General features: G+C 39.9%; 1 protein-coding gene across 2 annotated transcripts; it reads left to right on the top strand.

Moving 5' to 3' along the window:
• Mup12 (major urinary protein 12) lies at window positions 14,684–18,719 on the top strand. 2 transcript variants are annotated; one of them, XM_006537484.3, is made up of 7 exons: window positions 14,684–14,980; window positions 15,319–15,452; window positions 16,222–16,295; window positions 16,910–17,020; window positions 17,364–17,465; window positions 17,589–17,675; window positions 18,466–18,716. In XM_006537484.3, exons 1-7 carry the CDS (start codon window positions 14,885–14,887, stop codon window positions 18,567–18,569), a joined length of 708 nt encoding a protein of 235 aa, XP_006537547.1. In that variant the 5' UTR covers window positions 14,684–14,884; the 3' UTR covers window positions 18,570–18,716. The 2 variants fall into 2 exon arrangements, with proteins under 2 accessions (XP_006537547.1, NP_001186924.1); NM_001199995.1 differs by having other exon boundaries at window positions 14,819–14,980; window positions 17,630–17,675; window positions 18,466–18,719.
• The last annotated feature ends 640 nt before the right edge of the window (window positions 18,720–19,359 follow it).

The following is a 19,359-nucleotide window of genomic DNA, read 5'->3' as shown; positions in this document are numbered from 1 at the left end:
TTCAGGCACATACATATAAAAACAGTAAATGTTAACTTAAAAAACTTATCAAGAAAATTCTTCCAAGGCTATGGGGATGGCTGCCAAAAAGGCTTCAACCTTTGTACAGATAGCACTGACCTCAGAATCCAAAGTGGTGTCAGTAGCCAGGTTTCATCAACTGTTTACTTTTGAGAACATTGGACTTCAACTGACAAGACATAGTCTCACCATTAATGAAAAATACAAGTATTGTTCAAAGTCATATTTGCTGATGGATGTCCAAGTAGAAATCATGCCAAAAATCATATTTCCAAAAACATACACTTACAATGGGAACATATTTTGTATCAGTAGACATTTCATTTAACCTGGAACTAGAAACATAAACTAGTGTTTGATGTGGGGATATAAAGAATTCAAGAAGGAGGCAAGTACTCGATATGCTTCATTTCAACTTTACATCAGCTTTATATGGTATGTACTATTTTATTTTTCTTACCATAGTATTAGTTAAGACTCAGAAAGATTAAGTAACTGTATAAGGTTATATAGTCAGTCAATGTGAGAACTTAGATTTAAACCCAAGACTCTCTAACTCAGGAGCCTTTGTTCTTATTGATGCCACTATACAGGTCTGGATGTTTTTACCATGAAAGGGGGATGATTAATAGGAGAAAGAAGAATAAACACTGCTGTACAGCTTCAGACATTTTGGACTGGCCGGTACTAGCAAAGAAACTGCACATGTGTTTCTTTAAAATATGGAGGCATTGGTGTGGTCCAAGACTGAATGAGGCATGACAACTGTCTCTCTCTTGGTCTACAAGTGTTTGGTGGATTCTAGGGGAATATCAGGATCTTCCCTCCTCTTACTTCTCCTCCTTCTCCTCCTCCTTCTTTTCCTTACCATTTTCTCCTCCTTCTTCTCTTCTTTCCCTCATTCTTTTTTTGGTTGTTGTTGATTATGGTGTCTGCCCACCTGTTCACATGCTTATGCCTTTGCTAGTATATGCAGAAGTCAGAACAGGAAACCAATATATCCCTCTATCTCTTTTTACTTCATCCCCTTGAGACAGGGTCTCCCTCTGAATCTGGGAATTAGTGTGTTTCAGATAGGCTGCCTATCCACTAGGTCTCAGCAATGCTCCAGTCTCTGCCATCTACCTAGTGTTGGGGTTAAAAGCAGACATGACCAGCTTTTTAATGTGAGCTGAGGTGGGCTTGGAGCTTACACTGAGATTTGAATGGTCTTCTATCTCTGGCTATCCTTCTGCTCCACCCTCCTGAACTCTGGGATTATGGGTTGTAGCACCTCATCTGGCTATGGACTATTGTTTTTCTAGTAATGAACTAGAAGTTGCTTCTACAGCAGAAAACAACAATGAGTTCCCCCCACTCCCAACTTCAGCTCAGGCACCTTCCCTGTCACTAAGCATGTTAACACTCTTGACTGAAAACCTGAAGTAGTCAAGAAATGACTAGAAAAAGTGTGTGGGTAAGGAGTTTAAGGACTTTACATGTAACCAACATACATCCCAGTTGTAACTAGCTAGCATTTCTGAAACTGACCAATAGGAAAATGATTTAATCACTTTAACCTGTGTCTTACCCTCAACTAATTGAACAAATAGCTCATTCAGAAAGCCTATGGACACATTCAAGCCACTTATATGATGCCAGGGTATATTTGGGTCCAAGAAGAACATCTATGAAAGCAGGCTTATTTGATTCATGTCCCAGAGAGGTAATATTCTGTAGTCTCTCTAGCAGCCAGAGTGAGAGTTCATACTGCTGACCCTGGCTCAACATCAGTTCTGAAACACCTGCTGTGTCAGTGTCAGTGTCTGACCCCTGCCATCCCCCACCCCCGGCATTGAGATGGCTGAACAAGTCTCTGACACTGGAGCTACATGTCTTGCTTTGCTACAATTATATCTTCCTGTCAGACAACTGAAAACTGCCCACCCGCTGAGCTGCTGAAGAGCTACTTTGCAACTCAATCTAACTGAAACAAGCAACAGAACCCAGCCTAAACAAAGGGATAGGTCCTTGGGTTTTCACATATATATTCAGTGCCCTACATTAAAGATTGATCCTTGATCAGAGAACTTTGTCTTGGCTTCTTATTTCTCTCACTGAACTTCCAATCCACCACAAGTTTTCCTTTCAGGCACCCAGTAACCTGTGACTGTTGTCAGTGCAGTTGGCTCCTGAACAAGGGACCTAAATACGGAAAGACTGATTGAGGGACACAGTCTTGGTGGGGCTGCACAGAAAATGGAAGATGGTATCCTGCATGGGAAGCAACATACTGCATTAATGTTAGTGCTATAAGTATTATCTTTTGAAGGCTGTTGACTGCAAGGTTGCAAAAAGGATATACGCTAGACTGAGTAAGAGTTGTCCCAACACTGATATCAGTTAGGGGTTGACAGTGGAAAACGTGACTGGAAATGTCTAAACAGACATTTGTCCACACTCAAAAGCTACATCAGGGAAGAGGAGTAGGGCTTAAAATAATAAAATAAAATAAAACCTAATTAAAACAAATAAAATAAAATAAATACTGAATACACACAAAAGGGAGATGCAAGATATACAAATGATATGAGAGAGACAGAGAGAGAGAGAGAGAGAGAGAGAGAGAGAGAGAGAGAGAGAGAGGAGGAAGGAAAATGGATTTTAAGCTCTCCCAGGGACAGAAGGACATCAAGAGGTGTCCTGTTTCTGCTTTCTGGTCCCTACAGTAGACATACTTAGTTCTGGTTACATCAAGTTTTCTACCCTCTCTGTTTTGTCTGTGTTTGGTGCACCAATCTGTCCACATGTCAACTCATGTCTGTTTTTGTTTTGTTGTCTGAATGACTGTCGTTCTGTGTTTCATGTTGAAAAGAAAAACATGGTTAAAACTTTATCTGCTGGCTATCCATCCTTGATTCAGTCTCAGTTGCACAGTGGTGGCTGATTTAAGTTGCCCATCACCCTTAGCCAGGAGTCAAGTGCAGCAGGAGAGGCCCTGCTGAAAGCTGTTTTTCAGAGGGGCCAGCTGCTTCTTAGTTCTAAGGCAAATAAGCTGATAGGCTTGGGTTTTTTTTCCTAAAAAAAAAAAACTCTGCAATTATGATTACTGGTTTCAGCAAATGACAAATTGCTTTTTCTCTTGAAATTATACCTAGAAAAGTAAAAATTCTTTAATTGGTATAAATTTATAAGATTCGTGTAGCTGTTTCACACAACACACTAGAGCCATGAAACCCCTCCCCCCATAAACACTTCCTGTGACCCTCACTGTGTGCACCATGCTGGCTCTGAACTAAGAAATTCCCCTGCCTCTGCCTCTGCCTCTGCCTCTGCCTCTGCCTCTGCCTCTGCCTCTGCCTCTGCCTCTGCCTCTGCCTCTGCCTCTGCCTCTGCCTCTGCCTCTGCCTCTGCCTCTGCCTCTGCCTCTGCCTCTGCCTCTGCACACAGACACACACACACACACACAAACACACACACACACACACACACACACACACACACACACATACAAACACAGAGCCAGAAAAGCATCTTGGGAGCTTTAAATGTATTTATTTCAGATCTCAGTGTCTATCTGTCTGTCTGTGTAGCCCTGGCTGTGCATGGAGATGGCTCCTTATGTTCCAGGCCTGGCTACATGAGACTGGCTGTCTGGCTGTCTGGCTATCTGGCTGTCTGTCCTTATGGCCCTGGTTGTGCATGGCTGTGGCTCCTTGAACTCCAAGCCTGGCTACACAGTGCTGTCTGTCTGTCTGTCTGTCTGTCCTGGAGCTCACTGTGTGACCCAGGCTGTGCTAGAACTCAGACATCTCTATGCCTCTGCCTCTGCACATAGACACACACACACACTCTCTCTCTCACACACCCACCCACACACACACACACACACACACACACACACACAGCCAGCAAAGCATCCTAGGAGCTTTAACTGTCTTTATTTAAGATCTAAGTGGCTGGCTGGCTGGCTGGCTGTCTCTGTGGCCCTGGCTGCGCATGGAGGTGGCTCCTTGTGCTCCAGGCCTGGCTACACAGGCCTGTCTGTCTGTCTGCCTGTCTGTGTGGCCCTGGCTGTTCATGGAGGTGGCTGAAAAAAAGCTAAGATATCCAACCTTGAGGAATGAACAATTAAAGAATCCCTGGAATTTCTGTTAGTAGATTAGCTGAACTGCACAGTCTGTAAGCGATTCTAACAAACAAATCACATACATGCTGTAGGTTTTATTCCTCTAAAAAACCCCACCTAACAAAATACCACAGAGGCATTTACATTTGATTTGGATTGGGTAAAAAGTAATGAAGGCATTTGGAAAGGAACTAAAATAGGAAAAATATGTGATGCCATATAAGCTGAGAACAACTGTCTAACACAAAAGGACCAAGAACAGCTTCCTATGGAGAAAGAGCTCAGACTATATAAAATAACTTCAGTAGAAGAATCTAAGTTTGGAGATAGGGGTCTAGCCCCATTGAACACCTTGCTCTCTAGTTCTAGCTGCCAGAAATGAGAGAGTTCAATTCTTGCTGTTGAAGTCACCCATACTGCATGTTTTCGTAAAGTCACACCCTGTAAACTGACACAACCCCCTTTCTAGCCTTGACTCACTTCATAACTTCTATGCTTGCTGTGCTCCTGCAAGGTTTCCTTTGGCTCTCTGAACTACTTGTGCTCCTATTTGTCATGGCCTTTGCATGTGTGGACACTCTCCATGCCCTAGATAGCCCTCTGCCTACTTCCTGGTGGTCTGGTTAATGCTTTCATATTTTGATAGATTATTTCATGTTTGTGAGTGTTTTGCTTGCACATATGTCTGTACATCACATGCCTGCAGTGCACACCTAGGGTGTCAGAACCCCTGATACTACAGTTATGGATTCCTGTGAGCTACCATGTCAGTGGTTGATATTTAACCCAGAACCTCTGAAAGAACAGGCAAGTGCTCTTATCCAGGAGTCATCTCTCCAGCCTCTCCCTCTCTGTTGTCATCCTGCTTTCCCTTGTTCAACGTTTAGTGACTGATAGCTAACTCTGTGCCTGCCATGTGCTGACCTTTCGTGTAAACACTGTTCTTGACCTCAGATGACAGATTTCCCTAAGTTAAATAACTTTGTATTGCAATGTCCCTATGACAGATACCTATTGAGGAGAGGACTCAAGACCTCTTAGGAAAAGACTATCTGTGTTCAATAGCAGATTGGAATGCCAGAATCAAGAGTCAGTATAGTTTGGAGTCCACCCCCAACCTTGAAGAAAAGACTGCTTGGTTGTGAGGGGTGGGAACAGCAAGCAGTCCCAGCTGTTAACCTCTTCAGTAGACTCTCTGGTCTTTGAGCTGAGATGCTGGCCTATTTGGGGTATGCCATCCTTCCCCCATGAATGAACAAAACTATGTCATAGCATTTCTGACTAACACAGGACTACTTCCCTTTGTTGATTCTGCTGCCCTCTATCTCCCTTCATCCTTCATGAATTACTGGCCAATAATCTGTTTGCCCCCTAATTCTGTCTCTACCTCTGGTTTCCAGGGGACCATGATAGGTTTGGGGAGCTAAGCAGGTAGATTCCAGTTACTCCAAGCATCCTCTGATGTAGCCACAAGTGGCCACAGGTTCCTTGGTTCCTGAAAGGAAAGCTGTGGATGGATGGGAAGGATGGCTAGAGAAATAATGAGCCAAGACAAAGTTCTCAGATCAAGACTCAGTCTTTAATGTAAGTCCCTGAATATATATGAGAAAACCCAATACCTGTCCCTTGGTTTTGGCTAAGTTCTGTTGTTTCTTTCAGCTGGATTGAGTTGCAAAGTAGGCTCTTCAGCTGCTCAGTGGTCAAGCAGATCTCAGTTCTCTAGCAGAAACATGTAAATGTATAGAGCCAGATGCCTGGCTCCAGTGGCATAGACTTAGGGGGTCCAGTTCCTCCATTTTTCTTGATTAAAAATTAGCTGAACTGGAGCATAGAATTTACTTATGCTCCATGGCCCTGTGTGGGAAAAATGGTGGCTGGTGGCTGTACCTGCCTTGATTCTGAATGTCTAGACTCCTTTTGATCCTCCCTGGAGTACACGTGCAATTTGTGTTTATTTACACAAGCATGGCTTTTCAGTGTTTATAATGAACAAACATGGCCTTTTGGCACATGCCTCTGCCTTAGGTTGATAAGAGTCATAGACTCATCAGTGGCCCGTCTTTGGCTACTGGACCTCATAGCACGCCTTTTTCCCATTCAGACCAAAGCCACAATATGCTCTCAATGCATCTCTTCATAGCAATGAATAACTGCCATATGTGAGCTTTGCTGAAGGTGAGAATGTATGGAAATAACCAACCTGCTTAAAATACAAAGTGAAAAGTTAAAAGGAACAGAATTAAAGTTCTCTGTGGGGATGTCCCAGGCTCTCAATTCAGTTCAAATTAGCAAAGATCCTTCCCAGGGTCTGGCCTCCTAGTGTGAGGGAGGTGGCTTTGAGAAGCAACAGAAAAAAAATAAAAAATAAAAAAACTGTTACTCCTCAGGTAAATAGTTTTAAGAGTCAGGTAAGCTGGATGATAAAGATTTTTTTTAGCTATCTTCATAATTAGAATATCCAAAATTGGATTTATTTCTAGGCCAGTCTTTCATTGCATCAGAATAACTGGTCACATTAAAGGAAAGAGAAAAATCATAACTCCTCCTTTCGATTAATTTTTCTAAGTCAGTTTCCACAGTCTCTATGTTCATTGTCCCACCAGGTGTAAAAACTTGAAGCCAGGCAGATTGTATATTCTGAAACATACTCAAGCTAAGGTTGGTCAAGAACATACACCCACTACAGCTTTCCTGTTACATTGTCAGGGCACTCAGCAAGCTCACAGGTCAGTATTATCCTTTTGTGTCCTCATGCCACACCGATCACTCTGGCAGCAAGCATGATCATGAAGCATTTGGCAGAATAAATAAAAACATACCCTCTTGCTCATATTAAATATCTGATTAGGATCATGCCTTATACTGATAAGTAGATCTTTCCATCTCACCTAGGTATAAGTATGCCTAGCCGTAGGATGCTGTAGACACTCAGCAAAGAGTTCCTTGGCATCCAAAATATAAAATTTTAAAAATAAACTGCATAATTTAAATAATGTGCACAGGGATATAATTCCCCCTCTCTTGTTTGTTTTTTGTTTGTTTGTTTGTTTGTTTTTTGAGACAGGGTTTCTCTGTTTAGCCCTGGCTGTCCTGGAACTCACTTTGTAGTCCAGGCTGAACTCGAACTCAGAAATCTGCCTGCCTCTCTGCCTCCTGAGCGCTGGGATTAAGGGCATGTGCCACCACACTCAGCCACAATTCCCCCGTTTTTTGTTTTTTAAGAACATATTGTTTGAAAGTTCAACAATGCCTTGTCGTTGAGAATTATATAAAATCCCAGTATCAAGGGTAATATTAAATTGTTAACAAAACATCTCAAATGCTTGAATGTAATAGCCACTTCCATTTTGTGTTTTAATCTGATTTGGAACACCAAGCATTAAAAAAAGTTAATGTAGGCAATGACTAATTACATTAATATTTGCTTTTCTTGTTAAAGAAATTGCAACCATAAAGCCTGATCAGGTGTCAATAGTAAAATGTAAATATTTTATTTTTCTAAGATCACAAATATGAGTATCAGTTTGCAATAATTGATTAAGTATAAGTCATTGAGATTTTAATAACATTCGGTGGAACAGATAAAAATTGAGGTTTCTGAGAACAAGTCTTTACAATTTGACATGTGCATTCTCTAAAAATACCAAATTATTATATCAAGCCATTACTATTTTGAGGATATAAAAAAATGAGATAATATGGCCAACTGTTCATGTTTAAGGTCTATAATCTTCCTGGGATAAAAATCTGCTGTGCCATTGCCTTAAGGGGTCTGTTCCGGGCAGTCCACAATGAGTTCTTAAAGGTGCAATGAGTCCTTTAAAGGAGCAATATTTTCCCTTGAGATGTATGTGCAGAAACAGTTGCAAAATTTGAGAATTAGCAGTATCTAAAAAAGAAACTCTTTCAAGCAACTATTAGCCAATATATATATATATATATATATATATATATATATATATATATATATATGGTATCAGTATACAAATTAAAGCTTGGGTTTTTTTTTCCAACATTTCAAAACACTGGCTACAGCACACATTCAATTATCTGTCCTGAAGCAGGAGGAACCTCAAAAGAATAAACATGTGATCCAATCACATATACTTCTCTCCCATAGATGGACAGTTCATAAATACAGTAGGTGTTTTCTTTATGGGATACATACATCAATTTACAGGAAATACAAAGGCATGCATAGAAGTAAATTTTAACTTGTCTTTGGATAATGATTATCAATTTACCCAAAACTTTACTATGCAATAGGCCAAATATCAATATTCTGCAAAAACAATTTAATTGCTATTTGAAACAAGTTATAGATGTCTTGTCAGGTTTTTAAGATTTTTTTTTCTAAACTACCTTCATGATTCTATCCTACAATATTTTATTAACACCATGACAGCTTCATTACAGGATGTTAAAACAATACTTGGAGATGAAGAAAGATGATTTCACATTAATACTTCATTTCCAAAGAATTGCTGTGGGCTCATTGAGTAACAATAACTAAAATAAGCAGTTATCATTCGACTACCATTGATTACAGTTAATTACAATTGATTACAAAAGCTTCCTCTATTTTCTGAATAGCTTTTTTTTTATCACCAGTTAATTTGCATCTCCCTTGATAACATCCAACAAAGGCTTAAGTCCTCCTGTGGTAAGCCTAAAGTGAGGTCTTAGCAAATTAACATCTCCTGGTACCTTTTGAAAATAATTTGAAGGAAGCAAATCATCTTTTCTTTCTTGAATTTTCTCTACCATAGTTTTCTAGGATATAACTGAGAGCCCAAATATTGAAAAAGATATTGCCTTTTGAATCTCTTCTGGAGTGACAACTACTCCAAAATTTTTCAAGCTCATTGTGTAAGAGCAAAGGTTTACAGTAAATTTCCCTTAAGATGGAATAGTTAATATAATACTCTCCACATAATAAACAATATAAACTCAAAGATTTAAAGTCCTAGCTTCTTGTATTGAACCAGAGACAAAAAATTTATTATTTTTTAATTTACATAATGTAAGGCTATTAGGCATACCTAGAGGCAAAACTTTCCAATGATCACAAGCTCACTAGAAGCAAACCCTTTAAAATCATCAGGTTGCAAGGAAAACACAAACTTCCAAAACCATAATAATACTATATGGAGTAGGCAATGCAGATTGTAATGCCCTTAGTAGTTCCACAGCCTCATTAACCTTTTATAAATCTTAAGTTTAAACTTTATTTTGAATAACACCTGGATAGGCCTGTAATGATGCCCTTTAGGTTTAAAAATCATTCCCTAAAGGCAAGGAGAGGTGAGGCCCCAACAACTTCCCTGGGGAGGGTTTGCAAAAAGAGAAAGAGAGAGAGAGAGAGAGAGAGAGAGAGAGAGAGAGAGAGAGAGAGAGAGAGAGAGAGAGAAAGAAAGAAAGAAAGAAAGAAAGAAAGAAAGAAAGAAAGAAAGAAAGAAAGAAAGAAAGAAAAAAAGAAAGGCCACACAATCCTCACTAAGGCTGCTCTGAGATTTTCATTAACTCAAATGAAAATATTTCTTAATCTGAGCCCTTTTCCTGAGGTCTGGCCCAATGACTACCCCTCCTGCAGCAAAAGATTCCAGGGGAGCAATTCTACTGTCTGTTTGTGCTTCAAAGTTTTGGACAGTCTTTCCTAAGATGATTTATACTTAAAACATTCCTTATAATCTTAGTGTTGTGAAAACATTGCTTGTATTATAATCCCCTGCAAGACAACAATAATAAGCAAACACTGATTATATGAGGCTCCAATTTTCTGCACAAGGACAAATATATCCAGATAAGTCTGTCTTTGTTTCATGTGGCTGAATATCCACAGAGAGCTGCATTAGCATTCTCATAAGACAATTGTGAGAAGAAGAAAAAAAAGGAACCCCTGCTTGAATTGAGACTCTCTAAAAATCCTGCTAGCTGTTTTTAGTAACATATCCACAAAATCATGAAAATGTTAATCAGGAACCTGTTTGATACCAAATAAATTATCACTTAGATCTCCTTTCCAATCTTGGGGACTTATATTTTGCTTCTACCACTGTATCCAATAAAGCTGTGTAAAAGGAGCAGCAGGTTCATACTGGCCACAGCTGTTTTTAACTTTTATTACTCTTGCATTCATCCTAATTACAAAATATGGGTGAGTTAAGAATCCTGAGCTTGCAATCAAACTGCAAAATGCAGCCAATAGAACACTGGCAATTATAACCATAATTTTTAAGTTCTTTTCAATATTAGAGCATAACCATAAATTTTGGAAAGCAAACCCCAACTAGAAGCAATCCATTGTCTTTAAAATTAATACCAAAAGGATTACTTTCATGTTATAAAGTTTGGCTAACAATTCTTATATATGAATGCATGACATTTCAACTTTTAATACTTCTTTGAAGAGACATTGTTTTAAATCTTATCTCTTATGAGTCTAGTTTCTTGGATAAGAGTTACATAAAATATTATCCCGATTTAGAAGTATCTTAAGAGGCCTGATTTCCTGGGCTGATTCATGCCACATGTTGTTTAAAATGACTACAACCCTGAGTTACCAGTTTTAAGCTAACTTTCTTGTTACCAGTGTTACACTTTTTAAATCATACCCAATAACTTATAAGCCAATACTCTATGACCAAGACATGCAGAGTATATTTATACCATTAAGACCAATCAGAAAACAAATGAAGCAGCTTCTTGAATCTTATACATTTGTACCAATCAAAGAATTTTTACTTTTCTTGGAATAATTTCAAGAGAAAAAGCACATTGTCATATGCTGAACCAAGTAATCATAATTGCAGAGATTTTTTCTCGGGAAAAAAACCTATCAGCTTCTTTGCCTTAGAACTAAGAAGCTGCTGGCCCCTCTAAAAAACAGCTTTCCAGCAGGCCTTCTCCTGCTGCACTTGACTCCTGGCTAAGGGTGCAGGGCAACTTAAATCAGCCACCACTGTGCAAACTGAAACTGAATCAAGAGATGGAGATCCAGCAGATAAAGTTTAAACCATTTTTTTCCTCCCAACGCAAAACATAGAACAACAGTCACGTATTCGGGAGGCGAGGCAGGCAGATTTCTAAGTTCAAGGCCAGTCTGGTCTACAAAGTGAGTTCCAGGACAGCCAGGACTATACAAGAAAACCCTGTCTTGAAAAAACAAAAAAAAAAAACAAAAGAACAGCAGTCATTCAGACAACGAAACAGAAGCAGTCATGAGTTGACATGTGGACAGATGGTTGCAAGAAACACAGAAAACACAGAGAGGATAGAAAACTTGGTGTAACCAGAACTAAGGATGTCTCCTGTAGGACATCTCCTGATGTCCTTCTGTCCCTGGGAGAGTTCTAAAATCCATTTTCCTTCTCTCTCTCTCTCTCTCTCTCTCTCTCTCTCTCTCTCTCTCTCATGTCATTTGCATATCTAGCATTTCTCTTTTTTGTGTGTATAGTTTTTTCAACTTTTTATTTTATTTTATTTCATTATTTTTAGCCTACTCCTCTTCTCTGATGCAGTTCTTGACTGTGGACGAAGGCCTTTTTAGAATTTTCCAGACCCATTTTCAACTGTCAACCCCTAATCACTGTTGGGTCCAATCTTACTCAGTCTAGCCTGTATCCTTTTTGCACCCTTGCAATCAACAGCCTTCAAAAGATAAAACTTATAGCACTAACATTAATGCTGTATGTTACTTACCATGCAGGATACCATCTTCCGTTTTTTGTAGCGCCCCACCATGACAGTGTCCCTCAGTCGGTTTTTCCATATTCAGGTCTCTGAATCCAGTGCCACCTGTAGCCAACAGCAGACACAGGTTACTGGGTTCCTGAAAGGAAAACTGGGGATAGATGGGAAGGACAGCAAGAGAAATAACAAGCCAAGACAAAGTTCTCTAATTAAGGCTCAATCTTTAATGTATGGCACTAGATATATATGGGAAAACCCAAAGTCCCATCCCTTTGTTTCAGCTGAGTTCTGTTGCTTGTTTCATTTGGATTGAGTTGCAAAGTAGGCTCTTCAGCAGCTCTGAGGTTTGGCAGTTCTCAGTTGTCTGACAGATGATATAATTGTATTAAAGCAAGACAGGAGACTCCAGTATTGCAAACTTGTTCAGCCAGCTCAAGGCTGGGGGTTGGTGGGGATCACTCTGACACTGACACAGCAGGTGTTCCAGAACTGATGTTGAGCCAGGGTCAGGTGTATGCACTATCACTTTGGCTGCTAGAGAGACAACAGAATATTTCCTCTCTGGGACATGAATCAAATAAGCCTGTTTTTATTGATGTTCTTCTCGGCCCCAAATATACCCTGGCATCATATAAGTGGCTTGTATGTGTCCACAAGCTTTCTGAAAGAGTTATTTGTTCAGTTACTTGAGGGTGAAACAAAGATCAAAGTGGTTAAATCATATTCCTATTAGTTTCAGAAATGCTAGCTAGTCACAACTGGAATGTAAGTTGGTTTCACGTAAAGTCCTTAAACCCCTTACCCACACACTTTGTCTAGTCATTTCTTGACTACTTCAGGTTTTCAGTCACATAAACAGTCTACACATGCTAAGGAGTGTTATCATGCTTAGTGACAGGGAAGGTGCCTGAGTTGAAGCCGGGAGTGGGGGGAACTCATTGTTGCTTTCTGCTGTAGAAGCAACTTCTAGTTCATTACTAGAAAAACAATAGTCCATAGCCAGATGAGGTGCTACAACCCATAATCCCAGAGTTCAGGAAGCTGGAGCAGGAGGATAGTCAAAGATCTGAGACCATTCAGACCCTCAGTGTAAGCTCAAGTCCAGCTCAGCTCACATTAAAAAGCTGGTCATGGCTGCTTTTAACCCCAGAAGTGGGTAGATGGCTGAGACTGGAGGATTGCTGGGACTTAGTGGCCAGCCAGCCTATCTGAAATACACTAATTGCCAGATTCAGAGGGAGACCCTGTCTCAAGGGGATGAAGTAAAAAGACATAAAGGGAGACAACTGGTGTCCTGTGCTGACTTCTGCATATACCAGCAAAGGCACAAGCATGTGCACATGTGTGCAGACACCATAATCAACCAAAAAGAAGAATGTGGGAAGAGGAGAAGGAGGAAGTAGATGAGGATGGGGAGGAGGAGGAGGAGGAGGAGGAGGAGTAAGGGAGGAAGGAAAAATGTGATAATCCCCTAGAAGAGCTTCCTCCAAATACTTGTAGACCTAGAGAGAGTCAGTTGTCATACCTCATTCATTCTCGGTCCACACCAACTCCTCCATATTTTAAAGAAACACATGTGTACTTTCTTTGCTACTACCTGCCAGTCTGACTTGTTTGGAACTCTCCAACACTGTTTATTCCTTGTTTGCCTGTTTAACCATTCCCCATTCATGGTAAAAATATCGTGACCTGTGTAGTAGAGTCAATAAGAACAAAGGCTCCTGAGTTAGAGAGTCTTGGAATAAATCTAAGTTCTCACGTTGATTGGCTAAATGACATTATACAGTTACATCATCTTTGTGAGTCTTAACTAATACTATGGTACGAAGAATAAAATAGTACATACCATATAAAGCTGAAGCAAAGTTGAAACAAAGCATATCACATACTTGCCTTCTTCTTGAAGTCTTTATTTCCTCACGTCAAACACTAGTTTATGTTTCTAGTTCCAGGGTAAATGAAATGTCGACTGATACAAAATGTGTTCCCTTTGTAAATGCATGTCTTTGGAAACATGATTTTTAGTATGATTTCTACTTGGACATCCATCAGCAAATATGACTTTGAACAATACTTGTATTTTTCATTAATGATGAGATTATGTCTTGTCAGTTGAAGTCCAATGTTCTCAAAAGTAAACAGTTGATGAAACCTGGCTACTGACACCACTTTGGATTCTGAGGTCAGTGCTGTCTGTACAAAGGTTGAAGCCTTTCAGGCAGCTATCCCCATAGCCTTGGAAGACTTTTCTTGATAATTTTTTAAATTAAGATTTACTATTTTATTTGCATGTGACTGAATGAGTTTGTATGCACCACATTTGTAGAGGAGGCCACAAGGGTCGAAAGTATGTGATTTCCTGTTCCTGATGTTAGAGTGTGTTTTGGGATGCCATGGGAGTGCTGGTAATTGAACCTGGGTTCTCAGTAAATACAAGTTTCAAAGAATCTGACTCCTTCTTCTGACCTCCGCTGCACCAGGCCTGGACATGGTACTCAGGTACACATGAAAAACCAGTGCTCATACACATGAAATATAAATGAATCTTTTGCAAAAATTGGGTAACTCAAGTTCTTCCATACTCATCTTAAAGCAAAGATTCTATGCATACTTGTCCTTCCAGTTCAGTCTGTACTCCCTCCAAAACTGGCTTTCTGATTCCAAACCAGATCGAAAGTTGCATCTGGTTCCAGTTGGCAGTTCTCTTGAACACCCACTGTTTTATTGGGAATATGTTTTGAGAAACATAAGATTACTAAATCAATCCATAGGTTATGAAATTGCCAAGTTTGCAAAGGGCAAGGAACAATTTTTCGCCTCTAATCAATAAATGAGAAAACATTCCACAAAGCCTGACAGAGGTAGAGGAGACCCATATGGGAAGAGGATAAAAAAAAAAAAAAAAAAAAAAAAAAAACAACAACAACAACAACAACAACAAAAAAAACCCCACTGAACCCAGAGAGTATATAAGAACAAGCAAAGGGGCTGGGGAGTGGAGTGTAGCCACGGTCACAAGAAAGACGTGGTCCTGACAGACAGACAATCCTATTCCCTACCAAAATGAAGATGCTGCTGCTGCTGTGTTTGGGACTGACCCTAGTGTGTGTCCATGCAGAAGAAGCTAGTTCTACGGGAAGGAACTTTAATGTAGAAAAGGTATGATCACTGAATAGTAGCTTCTGACTCAGAATGTGCTTTGGGGAACTCTTGAAGCCAAGTAGGTCCTTTGAGGGGATGGGTATAGTGCCCCAATCTCTTAGACAAATGAATGGATCCAGACCTTGAAGTAAGACCAGCTATTCATTACTGACAATGTTGGGGGACCTCTAGTCTCACTGAGAGGAAGGGACAGTATGCTAAGTTTTGTGACAACTGGCATGAGTTCTACCCCTGTGTATGCTCAGGCCCTAACCCATAGGCTGGAGTTCAAGTGGACACATGTGCATGTGGTATCCCTGCTTCTTCTCCCTTAACCGTTTGCTTATCTATTACAGATTAATGGGGAATGGCATACTATTATCCTGGCCTCTGACAAAAGAGAAAAGATAGAAGATAATGGCAACTTTAGACTTTTTCTGGAGCAAATCCATGTCTTGGAGAATTCCTTAGTTCTTAAATTCCATACTGTGTAAGTGAGATGCTCTTAGCTGAGAAATAGGAAATGAAACCTGGTATGGTCTCACGCCTACAAACACTCGGGACTGGGGGAAGAGATGCCTCTCAGTATGTACATTTGTACACACATACTAAGTCTGTATCCTAAACCAGAACGCTCCATCTGACACTGAACCAAGATCTCATAACCAGGGATTTTTCAAAAGTCAGAGACAAGGGTTGGTGACAGGAATTAATTCACTAGGAGTTCCTTAAGGAAAGGTCAGAGACACTTCTGAAACCACATTATTGAGCCAGTATATCACAAGTTAAGATTATGTGATCATGAATCAAATTTTTCTTTCCAGTTGTTAGCCAAATAAATCCACCCCTTTGTACTTCCGTTTTCCTGCAGTAAAGGCGATAATAATAATTCTCCTCTGTGGTACTGGGAACCACATCAGGCAACATTACAGAGTGCTAATTTGAGGCAGATGGTGGAAATCTGGCTGATAATCTACACCGCTGGCTGAAGCCCGGCACTGGTGAAACTTGGAGGTAGTTGCAGTTGTAATAAGGATGAGAAGTGATTGTTGTTTTCTTTTTTTTTAAAATACTAGGCAAATTTGTGATTGCTAAAGCATGAAATATAAAGGAATTAATGTAAATAAAAGCCTTTTGCTAATTTTACAAAAACAGTCAAAAGTTAAATGGAATCAGAAACTGGAGATAGGTACAGAGTACAGGGTCCAGAATCCATCCAGATCAAAATCCCTTACGAACCAGCTCATTCTGTTTTACAGAAGAGATGAAGAGTGCTCGGAATTATCTATGGTTGCTGACAAAACAGAAAAGGCTGGTGAATATTCTGTGACGTGTGAGTACATAAAATCTATATATCTATCCACAAGATGATTAGTAAAACTTAATACCTTTAGTGTGTGTGTTTGTGTGTGTGTGTGTTGTTTTTGTTGTTGTTGTTGTTGTTGTTATTGTTGTGTGTGTTTTGCTGCAGTTTGAACTCAGGAACTTGCACCTACTAGTAAAACTGGTGCCATCTTATAGCTAACACCCTGTGGCAGGAAAGTAGGATAAGTAGGGGGAGATGGAATCTATCTGATACTGCCTGGAGGCTAGTACTGGTGTTAATCGCTTAGGGTGTAGCAGTGGATGTTTGATACAGCAAACTTATAAAAGATAGAAACATATTGCTTGAAGCTGCTGAGGGAGGGAGGTAAGCCTAGAAAATGATGAGAGAGTGGTGCTGCTGTGGCTGACTGTTCACTAGTGGTGTGGACCTCTCAGAGTCCCTTTTCTTAGCAGTTACTTCTTGAAGTTCAGAAAACTAAAGACAGAAAGGCTCAGACACTTCACCCATCTCTTCCACGATATGTATTTTACTGATTTTATGTTGGGGTAAAACAAGAAAAGGGTATCCAAAATTTCCTGCAGAACAAAAAATTTCTGAGCTGTGTTCCATTTCTTCCACAGATGATGGATTCAATACATTTACTATACCTAAGACAGACTATGATAACTTTCTTATGGCTCATCTCATTAACGAAAAGGATGGGGAAACCTTCCAGCTGATGGGGCTCTATGGTAAAGTATTTTCACACAGAAACTGATCCTCGGATGGGAAAAGAACGAAGAACCTCTAGCTTTAATATGGTCTTCCCAGCTTGGGCCTACCTCTTTGTAACCTCCTGAAGATTGATGCTCTCCCCATCAACCCTTGAGCATAGTAATGGAAGCATTCTGAAATCTCTAAGTGTGACTGAAAGATGTTCTATGAATGCCAAATCCAGGATAGATCATACCAATGCCTGTCAATTGTGTTGGCAAAAAATATTCCCATCCTTATGGGGAAGTCCCTGTCCCCTCACTCAGGCTGTGGTCAATGCACACAATATAGCTGCTATACTCACTATTGCTCTTCTCACAGGCCGAGAACCAGATTTGAGTTCAGACATCAAGGAAAGGTTTGCACAACTATGTGAGAAGCATGGAATCCTTAGAGAAAATATCATTGACCTATCCAATGCCAGTAAGTCAGGATTCAGTTATTTTTCTCATCCTGAATATTTTATCATAGAGGAAACAAACCTAGTTGGCTACCAGTCATTTTTGAATGCTGGAGAGTCCTATCCTTATTCTTGGGGAAATAAAGTGGACCTGGTACCTGAACATGTTCTTGTTCTCACACTACAGATCGCTGCCTCCAGGCCCGAGAATGAAGAATGGCCTGAGCCTCCAGGTGGGCAATATCCAAAGAGAGCAAGGAGTGGGTTGGTGTTCATGGAGAGGCCCTTCCCAAAGTATTAATGTTGTGCACCCAAATTACATTAAAAAATAGTTCGATGAAGAATCTTCTAGGAAAGCTTGATAATTGGCTTTGAATTGTCTGGATTTGTGATCTAGTCCTACTTTGAGCTTGGAAGTAAAGTGACCCAAGACTTAGCCAAGAAAATAAGGATTTGAGTTTTACATAGTTGATGTATGGTTGTATAAAAATGGCTCAGCGATGGGTTCAATATCATTAACAGACAGAATGGCAGGTTGTGGTATAACTGTTCTTTAGTGTCTGTGGACCCCCCCCCCCATCCCACTCGAGAATATAACATCTTAATCTGAACTCTGTACAACCTTGGCTTCTTACCTGGCAGTGGAGGTCCCTGATCACTACTTCTCAACCAGGTTGGAGAGCAAATTGCTATGGCCCTCCTTTCTCACATAGTACAAGATGTCACTCATATAATGTGTGAAGTCTTTAAAAGTAGCCAAGGCTTTTATCATTATTCTACAATTTACCTAACATTCTTCAGAGCTTCTTATGACAAAGGTTGTGGAAACAAGCCTCATATCTTCCATTACGGTCATTTATTCTGACTTTCATCCCTGTGTTCTGGCCAATAATTCCACTTAGATTGCAAGGGAAGATCCATTTCTTCATCCCCTTTGTTCTATATAATAGAATGTCTCACTGTCCCGAAGTCAATCCAAGAAGTGTTTAATGAGTTTCTATATTCTTTCTTCCTGGCTTACAGTGTTGAGTGGAGACTTCTCACCAGGACTCCACCATCATCCCTTCCTATCCATACAGCATCCCCAGTATAAATTCTGTGATCTGCATTCCATCCTGTCTCACTGAGAAGTCCAATTCCAGTCTATCCACATGTTACCTAGGATACCTCATCAAGAATCAAAGACTTCTTTAAATTTTTCTTTGATATACCCATGACAATTTTTTCATGAATTTCTTCCTCTTCCTGTTCAATAAATGATTACCCTTGCACTTAAATATATGTCTCTATGTCCAGAAAAAATGTGGGGCTGATAGTGAGTGAATGAGGGGACCTCCTGGGTCCTGTAACCAAGATCCTTCCTTATGACCCCAAATGTAACCTGAGTTTCTGGATTTTGGCTCCCCTGCAGAAATCCTAAGCCCTGATGTGTACTGCCTGCTCTTTAGCTCTCCTGATTTAGTGATTTATGAGGACCTCGGGAGCATGACACTTGCTGTATGACTCCTACATCCATAGATCCTTAAAATCACATCTCATGATGCTGATAGAAGATTTTAAGAAAGATATTAATAACCCCCTTGAAAAAATACAGGAGAACAGATTTAAAAGGGAGAAGGTTTTAAAGAGAAAACACAAAAATCCATTAAAAAATTACAAGAAAACACAACCAAACAGGTGAAGGAATTGAACAAAACTATCCAGGATCTAAAAATGGAAGTAGAAACAATAAAGAAATCACAATGGGAGAAAACTTCAGAGATATAAATCCTAGGAAAGAGATCAGAAGTCATAGATTCAAGCATCACCAAAAGAATACAAGAAATAGAAGAGAGACTTTCATGTACAGAAGATACCATAGAAAACATTGACACAACAGTCAAAGAAAGTGCAAAATGCAAAAACTTTCTAACTCAA

The sequence above is a fragment of the Mus musculus genome, chromosome 4, assembly GCF_000001635.26.
Source record: "Mus musculus strain C57BL/6J chromosome 4, GRCm38.p6 C57BL/6J".
Taxonomy (NCBI): Eukaryota; Metazoa; Chordata; class Mammalia; order Rodentia; family Muridae; genus Mus; species Mus musculus.
This window is presented reverse-complemented; position numbering and strand designations above follow the sequence as displayed.

Excerpts from the sequence above, each read along its gene's own strand:
- Mup12 (XM_006537484.3), top strand. The coding sequence starts at position 14,885 with ATGAAGATGCTGCTGCTGCTGTGTTTGGGACTGACCCTAGTGTGTGTC. Across the intron at positions 16,296-16,909 it reads TGGTGAATATTCTGTGACGT|ATGATGGATTCAATACATTT; the intron begins GTGAGTACATAA and ends TTTCTTCCACAG. Across the intron at positions 17,466-17,588 it reads CATTGACCTATCCAATGCCA|TGGACCTGGTACCTGAACAT; the intron begins GTAAGTCAGGAT and ends GGGGAAATAAAG.